This window comes from Lissotriton helveticus, chromosome 1_1, assembly GCF_964261635.1.
Source record: "Lissotriton helveticus chromosome 1_1, aLisHel1.1, whole genome shotgun sequence".
NCBI classification, from domain to species: Eukaryota; Metazoa; Chordata; class Amphibia; order Caudata; family Salamandridae; genus Lissotriton; species Lissotriton helveticus.
The window spans coordinates 79,115,585-79,136,895 of record NC_136057.1 but is presented as its reverse complement, the minus strand read 5'-3'; the positions used below and the strand labels follow the sequence as shown (position 1 = coordinate 79,136,895).

At 42.7% G+C, this 21,311-nt stretch overlaps 1 protein-coding gene across 1 annotated transcript in view; it reads left to right on the top strand.

Annotated features, from left to right (window-relative positions):
• The window catches only part of LOC144758667 (uncharacterized), a 68,502-nt gene that overhangs the window by 31,303 nt on the left and 15,888 nt on the right, over positions 1 to 21,311 (top strand). The window contains exon 2 of the mRNA XM_078646441.1: positions 15,608 to 16,077. Within this exon, the coding sequence (XP_078502567.1) occupies positions 15,608 to 16,077 (470 nt within the window). The remainder of the gene's footprint in view (positions 1 to 15,607; positions 16,078 to 21,311) is intronic.

Sequence of the window (21,311 nt, the reverse complement as noted above, 5' to 3'; positions counted from 1 at the left end):
TGAAACCTGATCCAGCTAGTGTGCAAGCATTGTCTACTGCAAATCCCCCACAAGGCATTTCTATGACAGTCATTTCTTGGAACGGTCAATTACTGTTCTAGATACATACAAGACTTTGCTAAGGTCATTGCACCAGAACTAACCAAAAAGTATGTGTCTTTTCATTGGTCACATGAGTGTGAGAAGAGCGTCCAAACAAATCAAACAAGCCATTGAGAGCGCCATTGAAATGCTCGACTTTGATCCCAAACTCCATACAGAAGTTGTAGTTGATGCTAGCCCTGTCGGGTTAGGCACAATCCTTGCACAGCACAAGGGACCACAAAATGCCTGGAGACATATCGTGGTACATGCCAATAAGAGCCAGTCACAAACTGAACGTGCTTACTCGCACCCTGGGAAAGAAAGTGTGGCACTGGTTTGGGCTTGTGAATAATTTCCATGTGTTTGTGTATGGAAAGCCCTTCACATTAGTGGCTGATCCCCAAGCATTGTTGATGGTATTTGGCAATCCCACAGCAAAAGTGCCTCCTCGAATTGAGCGCTGGGGTTTGAGGTCACAAGAATTACAACTAAACAATTCTTCATCGTCCAGGGAAAGATCAGAAACTGGCTGATTATGCCCTGGTACCCCATGTAAGACAGTGGAGGATTACATCCAATTTATTGTGAAATCGAGTACACCAACTGCCATGTCTTTAGAGCAAATTGCCACTGCCACAAGCCAAGGTAGTGGCATGTCAAGATTAAAAGTTGTGGAACCAGTATTCTAGACCTCTCACTAATGGCAGCGAGTATATGAAGTTCAGAAATGTGAGATGAACTTTCAGTAACGCAGGAAGGCCTCATTCTACAAGGTACACAGATTGTTATTCACCAAAGTCTCTGACAACAAGTAGTTGAATTTGCCCAAGAAGGAGATCGAGGAATAGTTGCCACTAAGAGAGCTCTCCGTGATCGAGTCTGGTTTCCGTACCTTGACAAAAGGGTCAAAAAAGAATTGAAGACTTGTCACATATGCAACTGTCTTTCATCTCAAGTTAGTCAGCAACCATTGATTATGTCAGAATTGCCCCATCATGCTTGGGAGAGAATTGCTATTGATTTTTTTTATGGCCCTCTGGATAATGGACATTATCTTCTAGTTATTGTTGATCAATACTCCCATTTTCCATTGGTAGAAGACCTTTCATCCACTACACATGAGCAGGGTTATTCAAAAACTAGATGGCATCTTTGCGTCATGACTTGTACCTGCAATCTTAAAATCTGACAACGACCCACCTTTTAATAGTCAAGAATTCAAAAACTTTCTAAATCACCTCAATATAAAGAATCAAAAGAAGCACTCCCTTTGACGCCAGGCCAATGGTCTGGTAGAACGCCTCATGAGTACTCTAAAGAAGGCTCTTCAGCATTCTGCATTGAGGAAGTTCGACCTCGAAGGTGCTTTGAACACTATTCTTTGAGGTTAGCGTTTGACCCCCTCACTCAACCACAGAGGAAACCCCTGCAACTATCATGTTTGGAAGAGTCATGACAACCAAGCTTTCCCAATGGGAGGGGCTGGGTGTGACCGGGGATATATCTGCATGCTGATAGTCTTCTTGGGCAGGTAGAGAGATGGTTCACACTTACATTTGAATAGGTTGTGTCCTGTCCTCACTCAAAGGGCTGATTTACCCCCTAGTGATTTGTCTGGAGCCAGGAATGGGCTGCAAGGGACTGTTGCACACTTCTGAGGGTTCCTTTGAAGTCACCCGTTCATCAAAGACATTTTTGAGTATATGTACTGGAGCTCTGATCCCATGTTTTTAGACGCTTCTTGGGACTGGTAGCCAGACACTGTTGGCACTACAAACTGCTCATTGCCGTGAGGACTGCTGTGCTGTCAGGAGCAACAACCATTTCAACTAACTGCCTTGTTGCGTTGACCTGCTGCAGCTGGGCTGCAGGACGGACTACCAATTTGCAACCTAACTGTATGTGCTGTCTGCTGCCTGCCACCTCCTTTTGTGCCCCAGAGTGCTCTCCAAGGGCTTGTTTGCTTGCCCCCTGTTCTCTCGAGATCTTAGGGCCATCAAAGACCCTGTTGCCTCTTTTCTCCAAGACTTCTGCTGGGTGAGCCCATTTTACAAGGGCTAGCATATCGCCAGTGCTCCCTTCTGCACCAAGGTAAAACTTTGTGCATTACAGGACAGTGCACCATGGGACTACAGTGCAGCGCTCTGACCAGGGGAGTGCCTTTGTGCATTCTAGGGAAGTGTTCCATGTTTTACAAACCAGCACGTGGTGAGCGTTTTTTCTCTAGCATGAACAGCGTTGTTTCGCCTGGAGGCATTACCAGAGAAACAAACACGTCCTTGAGCCAGCGTGCTCACTGCAGCTGAATTGTTTTTTGAACCTCACCCCCGGAGTCTGGTAGGATATCTCCACCATCAGAAGCCACCAAGAATAAACTAGTGTGGCCCCTCTGGTCGTGAGCCTCGAGGAACAGCCCCCTGAAGACTTGTACTGTTCTGAGGTGGTACAGTGCAGCGTCTAAGGCTGCAGAGCTACAGGAGCTGCACAAAGCCTTCAAGGCAGGCCTTTCGACGACACGTTGTTCTGTAACATGTGTCGGGCCAGCATTCTGAGGCTCATTCCAGCCAGCCTCGCCCTCTGGTTTTAAAGCGTATACTGCACAAAGCTCTCCACGTTGGGTCACACTCCTGAGACATGACAACATTGTTAGCAAGTTACAGATGCCCTGAGGACAGTGACCCTGCACCCACAAAGGTACTGTGAGGCGGATTGGGTCTAGAAGAGGGTTAAAGCCACCGTGCTCCCCTTCACGGGTGGTTTGGTTTCCCTTGGGCAAAGAGACGCGATTCAAGCGCCCCCGGCGGGCCCCAAATTCGCAAGAGCTTGAGGGGCATTTCTTGTTCAGCAGTGTCTCTGCTCTGGAGATGACCGCAAGAATGGTGCAGGGCTGTCCATAGAGGAGAACTGCTGGTAATGTGTTTTTATCTAGGAACCTATATCGATATTTCTATTTTATGCCCTTGCTCGGTTATAATCAATAATATCCCTATAACGGCATAGTAATCATATCCATATTCAGTCGTAGCCCATGCAGTCACATTAAGCAAGCCTACTTCTCCGGACCCCTAGAAAGCACAACGAGTTCTCTAAACAAACCAAATCTCCAGCAACCTGGAAAATCCCCCTTGATTTTGTTTTGATTTCGTCCTAGAACTCCGGTGAAACACTGTAAGAACGGCCAGTTCTTAGTGACATCTTTATTGACGTCTTATGTCCAACCTTACGTCAAACCCGGCACCTTTCAGGTATAAATATACCAACGTTGCCTTAAGCAAACACACGGTGGTGGTTTTGGAGCAGAGCAGCTATCTACTTGCCCGAGAGCCCAGCTGATGCGAGAGCCCACGGATGCTGCCCCTCCCCTTTGACGCACTGAGAGAGACGCTGTCTTTTCTCCTGCCGAGAAATCCAGCTCCGGTGTTTCCAGATACCTTCGCGGGTTACTGGGATATCGAGTCCTGAAAGAGAGATACAAGACCTCCTGCTTTCTATTACCCAAGTACGGAGCTGACTAAACCCTTGAAGAGAATTCTTGAGTCAGATTCTTGGCAAAAACAAACTTAACTTAAACTGCTACTTACTTACTCCTTCCCACGTGTTAGGCTTAGGTCAGGTACACCGGGGTAGGCGTATTTAGAAGCACCAGTTGAGTACGTTAGTCAATGTATATATGTATGTATATATTTTATCTATTTTAAAGTATCATATGGCTAAGAAACCATATCAATGCTTTTACAGTATTATTTTATAATCCTCCTTTTACTGTACGCACTTTACTTTACTATGAGTATTGCAATTGTTGCAATTCATTTCTCTTGTATGAGAAAACAGACTGCTCAATAAATCACACCTTTTATTGAAAACGCCCGTCTTTCTTTTCTCTGCATTCTGGTGAAACTAATTACGCACACGTGACTGAGTGAAATAACTGTCTATTGTTTTCACACGACTCTAGAGATACACTCTTATTCTGAGGGAGCAAAGTTGTCATGTTTTATGGTCAGAAGCTAATCCATTCTTGTCTATCCATGGAGGTTAAACTCCTCCTCGTTTATTCGAGAAAGTTTCTAGTGACCTCTGAGCTAGCTGGCAAACCTTAAGTCTAATATAGTCAGTAGAGACCTAGATGACCTCAGTCCTACGTCTACACTGCTGTTTATATTATTCCAATGCGCAGAGCCTATTGGGAATATAGGAACTACACTACATGGCGCCCAACGTTTGGTAAGGCGATAAATCTAACGCAAGACGTTAGATTAACTCAGTCGTGCTTTTTCACACAGACCCTTTTTCCCGTAAATACTCCAAAAGACGTCTGGAGTGGGTAAAAGGTTAAAATCCGCCGGAACTTAGTAGGAAGAGATATCTATGTATAGTTTTTGGTTTAGTCAACGTTGAAGGATACAGTGTTCTAAAATATAGTGCACCTAATCTTTGTTTCCTTGAAACCTGATCTGCAACAAAAACCTTTCTGTCAGTAAAAATGTCAGAAAGTGACGACGAAAGGGAGGCAGCTACAATAGCAGCTCAACTCCTAGCGGATGACACAAGTCTCCAACAGAATGACCCGGATGCTATACTCATTCCGGTCACCATAAGAGAAACTATAACTCTTAAACTTATAGAAAATGGACTGACACCAAGAAGTGGTACAGTCATATTCGTAATTGAGGCACACGAATATCAGCAGACAGAGGTATTCTATTCATGGATAAACTTTCCAGCAGCAAACGCTGTCACACACGACTTCCACTATTACAAAATAGAGGAACCTCCGGAAGAATACACCCCTTTCGAGGAGGTGGAAATCCCATTAAATTACCAAGAGCACCTGCTCTGGTTTAAAGGCGCCCTAAAACATAATAAGCACATCAACAGGCTCGGTCCACTAGGTAGACCAGGAGCAACGTGGCTGGTTCTAGCCGGCTACACACCACATCCCGACATAGAAAAAATGTTAGACCGGGAATTATTAGCACAGCTAAAACAACTGATTAAAATACATAGACAATTAGTCCAATATGTAATGCGGACTTCAACAGTCCAACCAGCTATTAACATTCCACAGCTGACCCCTCATCAGAGGAACACAAACAAAATTACACCACAGAACATACAATCATGTATGGGTAAAGTACCCGCAAAACAGGAACAAATTCCATTCTGGTTAGCACAGAAAATCACTCAAATAGAGGCAGTATTTCCGGATACTACCCCTTCTGAGAAACACAGAATTCTGACTATCTGCCTTCCAATGGGGATCGCACGACATGTGGAGGACTGTGACACTTGGGGCACAGTCTTTGCTTCCATTTACACAAAAACACATGGTGTTCCGTCTATGGCGATAATACCAGATGTACTGAGACAGATTCAAAACGAATACGGTCCAGAACCTGCTTGAACTCTGGGTATGAAATTACTGAAAGACATCAAGCAGGTCTTGGCTATATTATTAGCCAACATAAAAGGAGAAGCAGCAACTGTGGCGATCCGCCAGAAATTGAAAGAAACAGATATAGCAGAACAGCCATTTGAACTTGCCAGAATCATAGAAAAATCCTATGAAGAACTAGGAAGAGATAGTTTGGGTGGGAAACCAGTAAAACCCCAACTAACTGAAAATCCTGAAAAGATATTTATTAAAAATAATCTAAACACTCCAAAAAAGAGCTGGGATGGAAATAAACAATCCACTCCCAAAGAAAAAAGATTCCGGTCCAGAGGAAGGTCTCCTCGGCGGAGGGAAAAATCTCCGGACCAAGGACACAAGTCTCCCTAGAGGGAGCCCTCTGAGAAAAGATACAACCTTAGAAATAGGGATAATCTGAAGAAACCTGATAGATATCAAGATATTGATACACGTCCCTCTCGATCTTTTCAGACCTCGCAGAAATCGGAAAGAAGAGGACGGTCAGAACACAGGGAGGAGCACATCAAGTCCAAAGACAAGGAACCTGCTCATCAAAGTAAAAAATTACACTTTCCAAAAAAGAAGGTAGCCAGTATTAAAATAATCAAACATGCCGTGGATACTGAGTGCACAACTGAAAAACGGAGAGTGGGCCCAGACAATGCTAGACAGCGCAGCAGAAGTGACCATAGCTCGCAAGATCCTGATGAATCATCTGGAGACAGTGGACACGAATGAATACATTCAGGTGGAAACTGCAGATACCAGAGTTAGCAAACCTCATAAAATATACGAAATACCATTACGTATTGAGGGAGATAAGACTAGGAAAGTAAGGGGTCTATTTTGGGATAACCTTTCCAAAGGCTATGACATCCTTTTAGCTGAGAAAGACTGGCCACCAGAGTTTGTCAGGGAGTGCCCTCGTGGCAAAGAAATGATTATGCCTGCCTTCTCAAATCATATTTCAATTAATAAAAAATACACATATGCAAGAAAATGGGCAGTAGCCCAAGCTCCTGCATTATATAAAAATCATGTGGGATGAGATGAGGACTCTCCTCCTCACAAAATCCAGTTAAAATGTCAACCGACTGCACAAAGGCAGTACCCAATTAAGCAAGAAGCTAAAAAACAAGTCAGGGAGATCTTAGATCAACTTGAATACCAGGGGGTGATTGAAACATGCACCTCACAAATGAACAATCCTTTATTTCCTGTCTCCAAGCCAGACGATTCATATCGTCTAGTTTTGGACTACAGACACCTCAACTCATGTTGCAAGACTTTTGCAGTACAAAATTCACACAGTGCAGCACTGATGTATAACATCGTGCACAAAAAATACAAAACGACATTAGATATCTCTAATGGATTCTTTTGTCAAAACATTGCACCTGAAAGAAGGTATTTGACCGCTTTCTCAATAATGGGGTTGCAGAAAAATTTCTGTTGACTCCCACAGGGATTCAAGAATAGTCCAGGATTATTCTCAGCAAGAGTAACAGAGTTACTACAAATATATGATGATGAGGCATTATCATATGTCGATGACATCTATCTAACAGATGATGACTTGGATACTCACTTGAAAAGAGTGGACACCATTATACTTGGGTTTGCTGCAGAGGGTTACAAATTCAACTTTAAAAAGTCACGAATTGCCCATCTAACAGTCCTGTTTTTAGGATATGAATTATCAAGTGAAGGCAAAAGCCTAGCGGACACTTTCTTAGAGAAATGCGCGGTACTCCAAGCACCAAAAACGCTGAAAAACTTACAATCAATACTAGGTTTTCTGAATTTCGGAAGAACGTACATTCTAAATTATACAGAGAGGGTTAAACCTCTCTATGAACTAATAAAACCTGATTTTAAACCAATCAATTGGACTCAAAAACACACAGAAATTTTGAGATCATTGCAAACAGACATGCTAAAACAAAATTGCAAACTCGCGAAAACACACGCAACCTTGTAATCCGAGTCATCCCAGGAAGATGCGGATTCACGTACCTGACCTCTAATGAGGGAGAAACGGTACCAATAGCTTACAAATCACATTTGTACACACAAGCTGAAAAAACATTCAGTCTTGCGGAAAATATTGTAAATGCGGTTCAAACAGCTGTAGCAAAAGAAAGAGCCCAAGGCAGACAGATAACAGTTTTAACAGCAGAATCAGCCTTTGAGGCATTAACAAGCCCACGCAATTTAACTACCGTGGCATTAGATCCAAAATGGATACAATGGGAAAATTCTCTTGCAACAGAAAAAGTGAAATACTATTTTGACCCGAACATAAAAAAAGTGAAAAATCTAACATATGAAAAAGAATATCCTCTGCCAATCGAAATTCTGCCCCTACAACTTTACGCCTGTGTAATATATACAGACGGATCAGCACAACCCTCAGTTTGGGGTAAGCAAGCTTACAGTGCTACGTGCGCGGTTGTTAAATGCCGGTGGCACGGAGGTAAATTGAGACCACTGGTAACTATGTCTCAATCTATAAAAGACAGTTCAGGTCAACAAACTGAATTATTGGCTTTAAAAATGGCGCTCGATATTGCCGATCGCGAATTCCCGACACTAATAGTGTGCGATTCGCATTACTGCGTCAAATCCTACAATAATGACTTGCAGAACTGGGTTCAAAATGGTTACAAAGATGACACAGGTGCCACAATCAAGCATAAAACGCTTTGGGAACAAGTAGTTCTTTTACAAAAAGAACTACAAAAGACTCACGTGATACATACACTGAGTCATCATCGTAATGGCGTTCACGTTGCAGGGAATTAATTGGCTGACACAGCCACAGCGGAAGCAACTAATACGGCTTCCGTAGCCACAAAAAAACTTTCAGAAAAATACATAGACGGGGAAACCATGCTGGCGGTAAAAACGTCTTCAAAAAGCGACTGTGCAGCACTACCCGTAAACTATCCACTCAATTATACATACATAATTGATGCAAACTCCGTTCCTTTTGCTCGAATCCCTGGAGTGGGGGATAGAGTAATTCCAAACACGAACAGGAGAATCTTGTTAATAGCAGACGCACACATGGGTGAGGGTCTAAGACACCAGAAGATCAAGGAATCTCTGAAAGAATTGCAATCAGAATACTGGTGGCCGGGAATGAGCCTGCAACAACACAAATTTGCATTAAACTGTCCAAACTGCAACAGAGATCGCAGTGGCGAACCGACCGGAGTATTGACATGGCTCTTCTAATAGATAACGCAAAAGGCTATCTATACACAAAACCCAGCGGGAAAAATGCGTCACATTAACATATAGAGACTAGATTCACTTAAAAATGTAGACACCAGCACTTGGCTGACGCCAGAACTGTTATAAAAGATTTGCGAGTCTATATCGGCACATTCGCAATTGGCATGCTACATTCTGACCAGGGTCCTGCTTTTAGCTCTCGAGCTTATAAGGAGGCCATGACCAGCATGGGCATTGCATTGCGGTACTCTTGTCCCTTCCATCCTGAGGGAAATGGGATTGTGGAAAGAAAAAACCGAGACATAAAGCAATCTATAACGGCGAGGGTATTAGGTTCGGGTGATGGGTGGGTCCAACATTTAACAAGTGTCCAACGTAGTCTTAATAATCTGCCAAGAAATTCTCTAAAAGGTTTCAGTCCGTACGAACTATTGTTCGAGACTAGAATGCATATTCAGGACTTAGATAGTCAGACTTCAGTGGTAGAAGAGAAATGCTTTGATATCAAAGATCGTTTGGCTATTTTACAGGACCTAAATGAAACAAGAAAAGGCCTGAGCAACGTAAAGTTAAAACAGCAGCCAACAGCCACTGAAGATAAACCATCTGTCCCAGCAAGGCCTGTCTGGATTCCAAAGATTGGGGATCTGGTCAGAGAGAAGATCGCGGTGAAGAAGGAATTTGGGCCTTCTGACAGAAAAGCAGTACCTGTCTTAGCTGTCAGCGGAACGGGATCAGTTGTGCTACCGCCCTTGCTGATAAAAAGGAGAACCGAGTTGTATCCATCGACCTGGTAAAACCACAATCATGTGGCCAATAATAAGTAGTAGGCCCAGTGGACTCCCAAGAAATAGCAGAGTACCAAAACTTGCTACAATACAAGAGGTTCAAACTGAGAGACTAATCACATTTGATAAACCTGCAGTGAATCAAAAAGGACTATGCAACAAAGCCATGGAACTTATGCCTCTTGAAACCCAAATTGCAACAGTTCGTCAAGAAACACCTGTCTACAACGATGTAGCCTCAGACTATGCTAATGAAACAAAGAAAATTCCAAAAGCAAATGAAAATCCGGAAGCAATTCCAACAATTGACAGAACTGCATCTGGCTACTTCATCAATTTCGATAACTTTTCTGAAGATCCAAGCGAACCGAAAGAAACACCAGCAACAAAAACTTTTAAAGACAAAGTAACTGAACTATTTCATCAACTCAAAGAAACCTATCTGATTTCTCCATGGATTGAATTTTGGATTGTGTTAGATGTACTTTTCCTCCTGCTTTGGCTCATCATGGTTCTTTGTTTGGGAAAATTCATTGAGGGAAAATACAGTACAATGGACACAGCAAGTCAGAATATCAACTTGGTCCTAAAGCCACACAAGTCATCACACATCGAGAAAAGAGAACTATCATCAGTGAATGTCACAGCCAATCCAATACCCGGTGGGGTAGCTTGGGACAAAACAGATTACGAAATCTATGGCCCGGTCGAGCTCTTGAAGTATCCACACCAGTTTAAGGTTTCATTATGTGACTTTGTAAAACCGAGCACATTCTCTGATGATTGGGACTTTGAAAGCATTAATGCCAGATCTCAGATTTAGTTATGTCAGCAAAATTCACAGAACAAGATTACTTACAGGGTTCATCTAATTATGAAGAAATGTACTGCTACAATCACTTTGCACACCATTATTTGCATAAAACTGCTCAACCTAGAAATGTGTTTAATTATAATCAATGGGAACATTGTGCAACTCCCCCAAAAGGTAGTTCGATAAAATTTTACGAAAAATTCCCATACTTCTCAGGGTTTAACACAAGTGAAGCAGAAACATTTTATTTCAAACTGTTAAATAAGACAGGGGTAAAAACAATGCTGACAAACACTAAATTAATCTATTCGGAAACATTTTATGAAAAAATGACTACATTTGTTTTTGATTTTTGGAAACATAACATTGAAACGAAAAACATCTGGGGTACGAAAGATTGGCAGGTCCAAGGTTTAGAAGCATTATTTAGTGCCTGCATGATCCCAGAACAAATTATATTCTTGAATGACACAATTCAACAGACAACCTGTCTTGGCCTAGCCAAAATTAAAGACTTAAACAAACCGTCTATTCCAAAGCCAACACCTGACAGTAATAGCACTACAGATGTTGAGATAGACGTATCCCATATTTTTAACCAAAACAGAACACATCCTGATTGGAAAAAATGGTTGATCTGGCCCACAGACACAAATAACTGTCAAGATAGATTCCTGAACAAAATACAGGGGTTCAAATTGACCAGGCCAGACCCTAGATACTCCCAGAGACAACATCCAGGGATAGTTACAACATACAGTGTAGGGAAACTATGCCTCGAATGGCTACAAAAATCCTCACTGGCAGAAATTAAGCAACACTTGACTTTACTTAAAGACGGTGCTGACTTGCGTGATTTCATAATGGGACCACGCAAACAGCGTCAAAAACGTTTCATAGCGGCCGGTATATACGCCGCGTACAACGAAGCTTGGAAAGAAACACAAATTGAAACAGCAGAAAAAATATACGAGAAATTGATCGTATTAATTTGGAAAAACCACTTTCTGTTGTGGACAATGGGTTAATGACTCTGTCCTCCAGAATTTATTCCCTGGACAGTATTGTATCATCTGCTATTGATATAATAGAGCAGGACTTACTAATGTTACAACACGGTCAGTCCCAATTACGTTCTATTGTACAGCTTGGCTGGACGTTGCAAAATCTGCGTTCAGGCTACGTACCATGGCGTTTAATCAATACAAAGTCATTATTCTCTATCTTTAACCTTACTGATAAACAAATCAGTTTGGCACAAAAAGGAGCAGACTATACGATTCTGAGCATTGAAAAACTTGAGAGATTACCATTGACAATGTCAGAAAGACCTGTCATTGAATGGATAATACACGGGATAATAACAATTCCGATAACAACTTTCCAATTTAAATACTGTCAGGAGTATATACCAGCGGGCCAGTATGAAAGGTTGGGTAAAGGGTACATTAAGTCATCATGGAAATTGCCTTATACACACACATGTTATAGTGAAAAGAAACAGAATGTATTTCTTAGTGGTAGCAATTGTAAACGATCACTAAGTGGTATACTTCTGTGTCAAGGTATTAATTTGCATGGGGCCTGTGAGGGGACTTCAAATAACCTTTCATGTCACCAGCATGGCACACCTGCAACACAAATAGAGCCATTCTTTAGACTGCTTTCTAACGGGAGCTATATTCTAATAGTGGACCACAGCTGTTGTGGCATGGTGCCAGGGAAAGCTTATCTTGTGAGCGTTAGTTCCATGGTCACTTGCTGTATGCAAGTATTGTATCCAAGCAAAAATGTGGCCTTCTTTGAATATCTCTTCTATTCGAATTGATACTTTAAGCAGAATGAAGTCTGTTCTTTTACAGACAACTGTGCCCATAACGTCATCAAAAGAAACGTATGATCTGCAAGTTGCAAGGACAACGGCAGAGATACATAGCCTTTTATCAACAAATTGCCCGGTCCATTTCGCAGAAATGCTAAGCCAAATCCTAAATATGTCTGATACCAGTGGTATCCCACATGTATTTAAGACAATTGTTTCGGGACTGTTAACACCCTTCAAAACAGTTCTGGGCATTTTTCCTAATTTTGTCCATTCTGTCTTTGGCGGCCTACCACTTGTTTTGGGACTCGTAGCAGGAATTTAATTTTTGATACTTCTGCTCCGATATGGCAAGCCAAGTCGCAGACAAGACTCCAGCAACAATGGAAGAAACGATCCTAGCTATACGCTATCGGGACCGCATAACTAAAGTCCTTGGATTAGCCCGGCTAAGAGATCTGAATATGACCTGGTTTCTTTCATTCAGACCCATCTGGCAGAATTGCATCTTACCTGTGCTTCGATGTATGCTATGCGGAGAAGAATGCGTGTTGGACGTCTGTCTTACACTACCATCAGCAGTACCATTGGATACAGATACTTTGCTAAGTCCTGTAACGGCTCATGCATCGTGTTGTCCCCAGCGGCCACCCATTCTGATGAAGGTATTCATTGAAACTTCGCCACTACGATTAGGTGGTAGTGAAGTACGAGATGTGAGCAACATCACCCAGGTACGACCTTCTGTGAGCATTGCTGATCCTGACATCGACGATAGCAATCATGCTCGAGACTGCTCAGTTGCGGCATTTTCAAACTTGGTCGAACTTTCACCTGAAGCCGTAGACAACTTTTTAGCGAGTCTATCTGAAATTATGTTCTCCCCTGAACCAAAAGAATAAACTTTTAAGCAACAAGCACACAGCGTTCCCTGAACTCTGAATTTGGCCTTCAGCTTTGATAAACAAAAGCAACTGAAAATATTTGGAACTATTTTCTCCTGAAAACAAAATTATTTTTTCCCAATTCCAAAATATTTACCTTTTTTTTCTGGCACTTGTACTCTGCTTAAAGTAGAACTATTCTTAAAGAACAGAGCTTCTATTTTTAGTAACTCTAGAGACAACATATTACCTGAGCCTCTAGCACATTTCAGCAACTGTATTTATATGTGATGGAATGGTCTCGACCTTCTTTTCTGTATTAAGAGCCATTTCATGTGTAAGTTTCGCAAATCGTTCAGCTAATTATATATATATGCATCGTTTTGACTGAATGATTATACTGCTTGAAAAGCGTACAGTACTATTAATCATTTTCATGTATTTCGCATACTCCATTTCAAATGCAAAATACACATGCACCTTTAAAATGTTTACTATTGCTTAGTTTTAGTAATGATGGACATTAGATCGTGGAGTGGGTATTGTGTTTTTATCTAGGAACCTATATCGATATTTCTATTTTATGCCCTTGCTCGGTTATAATCAATAATATCCCTATAACGGCATAGTAATCATATCCATATTCAGTCGTAGCCCATGCAGTCACATTAAGCAAGGCTACTTCCCCGGACCCCTAGAAAGCACAACGAGTTCTCTAAACAAACCAAACCTCCAGCAACCTGGGAAATCCCCCTTGATTTTGTTTTGATTTCGTCCTAGAACTCCGGTGAAACACTGTAAGAACGGCCAGTTCTTAGTGACATCTTTATTGACGTCTTATGTCCAACCTTACGTCAAACCCGGCACCTTTCAGGTATAAATATACCAACGTTGCCTTAAGCAAACACACGGTGGTGGTTTTGGAGCAGAGCAGCTATCTACTTGCCCGAGAGCCCAGCTGATGCGAGAGCCCACGGACGCTGCCCCTCCCCTTTGACGCACTGAGAGAGACGCTGTCTTTTCTCCTGCCGAGAAATCCAGCTCCGGTGTTTCCAGATACCTTCGCGGGTTACTGGGATATCGAGTCCTGAAAGAGAGATACAAGACCTCCTGCTTTCTATTACCCAGGTACGGAGCTGACTAAACCCTTGAAGAGAATTATTGAGTCAGATTATTGGCAAAAACAAACTTAACTTAAACTGCTACTTACTTACTCCTTCCCACATATTAGGCTTAGGTCAGGTACACCGGGGTAGGCGTATTTAGAAGCACCAGTTGAGTACGTTAGTCAATGTATATATGTATGTATATATTTTATCTATTTTAAAGTATCATATGGCTAAGAAACCATATCAATGCTTTTACAGTATTATTTTATAATCCTCCTTTTACTGTACGCACTTTACTTTACTATGAGTATTGCAATTGTGGCAATTCATTTCTCTTGTATGAGAAAACAGACTGCTCAATAAATCACACCTTTTATTGAAAACGCCCGTCTTTCTTTTCTCTGCATTCTGGTGAAACTAAGTACGCACACGTGACTGAGTGAAATAACTGTCTATTGTTTTCACACGACTCTAGAGATACACTCTTATTCTGAGGGAGCAAAGTTGTCATGTTTTATGGTCAGAAGCTAATCCATTCTTGTCTATCCAGGGAGGTTAAACTCCTCCTCGTTTATTCGAGAAAGTTTCTAGTGACCTCTGAGCTAGCTGGCAAACCTTAAGTCTAATATAGTCAGTAGAGACCTAGTCGACCTCAGTCCTACGTCTACACTGCTGTTTATATTATTCCAATGCACAGAGCCTATTGGGAATATAGGAACTACACTACACTGGAAGACTCAAGCTCAATTACTGTTTAGCGTTTAGTAGGTGCTCCTGCGCCGTACGTTTGGTTTCTAAATGCAATCACTTCAACCACGTTCACTACAGTTACCGTATGAAGTGTAATAGGAGCTCAGGTGCGCTGTGACCTATGTTTTCATATTAATTTGTGTTATTCTCTATCAAGCCTGCATTATTTGCACTAACGGTGTGATTTAAGTCATTTTGGTCTTGTATGATTTACAATATAGAATTTATTTTTACCTAATCCTGCGTGGATTCCCTTTTGTGGTTTACTCACTGTGTTGCTGCGCGAGTGTGTTGCACAAATGCTCTGCACATTGCCTCTTTAAACTAGCCTGACTGCTCTGTGTCAAACTACCAGAGGGTGAGCGCAGATTATCTCAGGTGTGTATCTGGCTTACCCTGACTAGAGTGGTGGATTCTGCCTGGCTTAGGTGCCTACCCTAGCCAACCAGAAACCCCATGTCCAACAGTGGTTCTTGTGAATCACTTGATTTCCCAGCATGCTCCTGCTGCAGAACTAAGTCACCGCACTTTATGTAGGAGGACTAGCCACCATTTGTTTCTCAAAGGGAAGTGTGACTCTTTTTCCTAGAACATACATGTTTTTGCCTGAATTGTAACTGTTCACTTCTCCATATTATATCAATGCAGCTTTTTCAAGAAAGATTTTCTTCATGTAATTTTCAATGTTTTTTGTATTTTGCAGAACAACAATCACATCTAGAAAATATGAATGGAAAAAAAAGCCATAAAGGTTCCGGAGGCAAGATGAATTTTACTCAAAATATCTACTTAAAGAAACGGCACAGAATGCACATGAGGGAGAGACGCTTTGCTTGTAATGTGTGTGACAAAGGATTTATCAATGAGACACTTTATATGAGGCACAAAAAAGGACACACCAGCCTCAGGGCATATCCCTGCGAAACGTGTAAAAAGTGTTTCACTCAAAAGGGAACATTTTTACAGCATCAAAGAACACACACTGGAGAGAGGCCGTATCACTGCACAGAGTGTTCCAAGCGATTTGCTTATAAGAAAGGCCTTGTACGGCATCAAAGCGTACACACAGGAGAGAGGCCTCATCAAAGTGTACACACAGGAGAGCGGCCTTATCACTGCACAGTGTGTTCCAAGCGCTTTGCTTATAAGAAAGGCCTTGTACGGCATCAAAGTGTACACACAGGAGAGAGGCCTCATCAAAGTGTACACACAGGAGAGATGCCTCATCAAAGTTTACACACAGGAGAGAGGCCTCATCAAAGCGTACACACAGGGGAGAGGCCTTATCACTGTACAGTATGTGCCAAGAGCTTCACTCAAAAGAAAATTCTTCTTCTGCATCAAAGCATACACACAGGAGAAAAGCCTTTTCACTGCACCATGTGTGAGAAGAGCTTCCGTCAAAAGGCGCATCTACTAAAGCACAAACTAATACACACCGGAGAGAGACCTTATCACTGCACTGTGTGTTCAAAGTGCTTTTCTCGTAAGGAGACCCTTGTACAGCATCAAAGCGTACACACAGGAGAGAGGCCTCAACATTGTACTGTGTGTTCCAAAACCTTTTCTCAGAAGAGAAACCTTGTACTGCATCGAAGAACACACACAGGAGAGAAGCCTTATCACTGCACTCTGTGTTCCAAGCGCTTTGCTGATAGGAGCGCCCTTGTACGGCATCAAATTGTACACACAGGAGAGAAGCTTTATCACTGCGCTGAGTGTTCAAAGCGCTTTTCTCGTAAGTCTTACCTTGTACTGCATCAAAGAACACACACCGGGGATACGGCCTTATCACTGCACAGTGTGTTCCAAGTGCTTCGCTGATAAGGGATCCCTTGTACAGCATCAAAGCGTACACACATGAGAGAAGCCTTTTCACTGCATGGTGTGCGAGAAGAGCTTAAATCAAAAGTCAAGTCTCGTAACACCAAACACACTGGAGAGAAACCTTATCACTGCAAAGTGTCTTCCAAGCGTTTTCCTTAGAAAGAAAGGCCATGTATGGCATCAAAGGGCACACACAGGAAAGAGGCCTTATCACTACAGTGTGTGGGAAGAGCTTTACTGGTAAGGCACATATGCAACGGCACCAAATAATACTCACTAAACTGAACCCTATCACTGCGCAGTTTATGCCAGGAACTTCACTCAAAACGAAAGTTTCTACAACACCAGTTAATAAAAACAAAATAGATCCATTTTCACTGTAACAATCTTATGTCCTGCTTACCCCAAAGTAAGTTTTACTGGAATGTTGCAACTTAGCGAGGGCTTATAGTCATAAATTCCTAATGGCCAGTGTTCCCTGTAAGGAGCGTGCATTTAGTGTAATAACCCTGAGTGCGCAAACTCTGTTGCGAAGCACATACAATTCACACATCACTGAGGCACCATTTGCAGCTCTTGCTTTTAAAAAGCGAGCAGCGTGGAAAAAAAGATCTCTAGCGTGAAGGAGCAAAGAGAGCAGATCTTGGGCCTAGCAAGATACCACAGTGGAAGAGGGGAGAACGTTGCAGCGTGCCTCTTAAACGGCAGGTATCAGATTGCCGAGGGTCACAAGTTGTGCAGCATGTTTCTTCTTCGCATGCTGTTTGCTGCACTAGTTTCTGAGAGAGGCTGTAGGGCTTTACAGGCAGCAGTGGCTGTCCGGGCATGATCTGCGCCTTGCAGATTAATTTATTTTAAAAGTCCATGCACTAATTAGCATTGTTCGGTATTTAAGGGCACGATGTGCGTCATACTGATGTTTAAGTCCCAGCTAAAAGTGTTCAAAAGGCAAGCACTCGGTGCATAATGGTATGCCTGTGCTAAACGTATTTAGAGAAGTAATTTCTGACTCTGCCGCAAGCATGCTTAGTCATATGTGCCCCCAGTGAGGCAGCATCATTCAGATGAGTCTTTTTCCCGGCTCCGTAATTGCAGCTCTGGTCACCTGTGAAGCGTGATTGCTAGCAGCCATACAAGAATGTAAGGAGATATGATTGGTAACCAATCACATCCTCGTGTTAGTTCTCTATAAATGTCCAGAGCATATCTCACTGCTAGTTGATTCTATTGTACCAACCGAATATAGGATTCATTTACCACCTCGCTCACGCCATTACATGAGGGCACAGCCGCAACGCTCTCATGCCATCTTACAAATCACACACTAAACTACTACTTACACGTCACAACAACTTTGAGCTCACAGCTAGGGCTCTCAGCACAGCCCCCTATTTGCAGATGCCAATGTGCTAACAAATCGAAGCCCGATGCCCCTCTGCAACGCACAGAGGTACTCACCTCGCGGAACAGACTTGCTTCCGTCTTCAGCCCAGGTGCTGCTCGCTCTTTGTGGTGTGTGATTACTTTTCCCTTCCCTTCATACCTTTTACCACATATGTTTAAGAGTTAGTAATTGAACTGTGGTTATTGCAGATGTATGTAGACATCTTTTTCTAAATAAATCCTGCTGTATCTTGCATTTCAATGGGTTCGAGTCAGCATTCTGTGCATTTAAGATCCCCTCCTATAGGGCGTACATTTATTTTTGTGTCGCTCTGTAAGCTCTGCAGCGCTCAGGCTTCGGTAATGAAGAGTGCGGCCACAACCAAATGGAAAGCAGCTAACCCACCGAGCAGCCTCTTATCTATGAGTGCCGCTAGGTATAACTTGATTTACCTCCTGTAAGGAGTAAGTACTCTGTCCAGACTGATTTTTTAATTTCTTTTTTTCAGCTCCCAGCCCTTTTTTGCTTTCCTCATTCGAAGAATGCAAAATACAACAAGACTTAGGGCAGGATGTACTAGCATCAGGAATACCAATTTCCTATTTGCGAAACACTACGCGTCGCAATTTGGAAATCAGGATACGTAATGTATGAAACTCTTTTGAGTTTCATTAGCGATTGCTAGCGAGTGACAAATAGACCTGCCTCATGCATATTAGTGAGGTAGGTCGCAATTTGAGACCCATTTGGAATCAAAACCATCACAGAGATGGCAGCCTGCTGAGGTCAGCAGGCCACCATGTCTATGATTGATTTTTAAAAAAGCAGTCTGTTGTTTTTTTTTAATGCAGCCCGTTTTCCTTAAAGGATAATGGGATGCATTTAAAAAGAAAAAAAATAAGCTTTTCCGTTTAATTCTTAAGAGAAGTAGGGGGGTCCGTGGGACTGCTGCCTGCTCTTAAAAATATGTGTTATCCATTCTTCAAAGGACCCGTACCTATTTGCAAATGGGTTACCACCTACTTCAGGGAGTTAGTAACATTTGACCTTGATTCAGTCGCAAAACATTCATACAGCACATTCAGATTCAGTAATTGGAAGAAATGCCGTAAACACGCCCCTTTTAAATACCAAATCGCACACACTAATTGCGAGTAGGTAGCGTGTTACCGAATCACAATTTGTATTTGGTACATTTTTGTAAAAGCATTTTTGTGGTTGGACGTTTCCGACTGCAAAAATGCTTTGTACAAGTGGCCCCTAATGATTTACTCCCCCAGCAGGAGAACTAGCCAATAGGGCCCTAAACTAATGGCGCAGCGCCAGCTTTGCATGTGTGCAGCAACTGCTGTGGCATGAGTACTGGCACTTCGTTTTTTTTTTTTAACAAATGAATCACTGCAACCATTCATTTATTAGCGCTCCTCATGATTGAAGATATCTCTTTCAGCCTTAGGCTTGGAGATAATATTTTGTTTGAAGTCCGTGTTCGTGTTTTCCCAGCGGACGGCAGATGCTCCTGCTGTTTTTGGTCCATTCATCGTACACTCCTGCTGGTGCTTGCTGACTCTTTATGCTTCTGTGCACTTTACCATTGGTGCAGCAGGTGCAGTGGCACGGGGCCCAGGACTGTGAGGGGCTAATTAACCCTGTAAATTACTGTATATTAGCAGCCCAACAACAGTCAAATTGGTGATTTCCTTTGCTTGCACCTGAGCTCATGGCATCCTGGTCTTTCCACAAATATGCATAAACCCGAGCTGGGCGTCACTGCTAGCACTGATGGAGAGGGGGGCTGTACGCTTTGGAAGGAGAGTCGATCTCTCAGGACCATGCTCAGATAAAATGATCATTATTACGAGTCTCTGCACTGCTGACGCCTGAGCAGCAGGAACCCTTCGTCTACCTCTTCTTGATTCATGTGGGACTTCATTCTGCCTAAAATAAGGTTCCCGTATGTTTCATTTAACAACACAGTTTGTTTCCTAAATGCAACGGCAAAGTTAGCTTTTAGTGGGAGGAACAGCACATAGGATTATACCTGCAAGTGTTTTGGAAATACAAAACAGACACACATACGCATCAACCCTTTTTAGAATATCCACACCTTATGTCCATTATACTCCACTCCATGTGTTGTATAGCATTCCCCATCATAAGGAGGATACGCCTTCACAAAAGAAGGGTCGAGGATGTGTTGCATCTTAAAAGGCATCAAGCCTGTGCTCTGCATGCTGCAGATGTTCACAGTGGATGCGTTAACCAGCTGCGCTACCTTACATGCTTACTACAACACAGGAACAACGGTGTATGTGTGTAAATTGTAACTGAGGATCAACAAACTTTTTGGTTTAGAGGATCGCCTAAACCTTTTTGTTTAGTAGCTACAAGCACTTTCTTTCTGAGGCACTTTGCATTTCATGTTCACTGTGCTGCGGCCCACCATTACCAGTCCACCGAAAACAAAATGCAATTGATAATTGGGAGAGGTGTGGGAGAGGTGGGAGAGGTGTGGCGCCGCGGCCAGGGCGACTGACGCTGGAATCTGGGGACCACGGTTCGATCCCCGGCTCCGGCGGCAGGTTAGCCCAGCACCATGTGACTCTGGGCAATAGCTCGCTTAATCTTCCCGACGGCCCCCCAGCGCCTAGAGACCCTTACGGGTGATTGTGCGCTTTACAAATGTGGACTTTACTTTACTTTATAATTGGTTGCAGGTTGCAGGCTGCACTCATCCTCCACCGTTCCACGCGCAAGTAGTTTGGAGCTTTCATTTATTTAAGGCAATTCCTGAAATATCAGAAACAGCTGTATAGTCCAGAAACATCTTTCACACTCTCAGGGGCTTCCTTTCTTTTTTTCCCAACTCCCTTGCTGCTGTTTTTTTTTATTTTATTCTTTTTTATTAACATTTTAAAGATCACATATGCATATTTGACCACCTCTTAGTCCCACTTTACAACATAGTTCTTGTATGATACATAAAGTAGTACAAAGCATTCAGTGGTAAGTGGCGCTCTTCAGTATACCTTTCTGGTGCTGACAGTCATTCGAAAGACCTCTCCCCACACATCTGCCCCACAGGACCTGTCGTCCGTACATTCTTCAACTGTATACATTCGTTCGTCCTTTGCGGGGGTCTGGTGTTACCGCAGCCCCATTCCATAGCCCACCACGCTGCAACCTGCAATCCTCT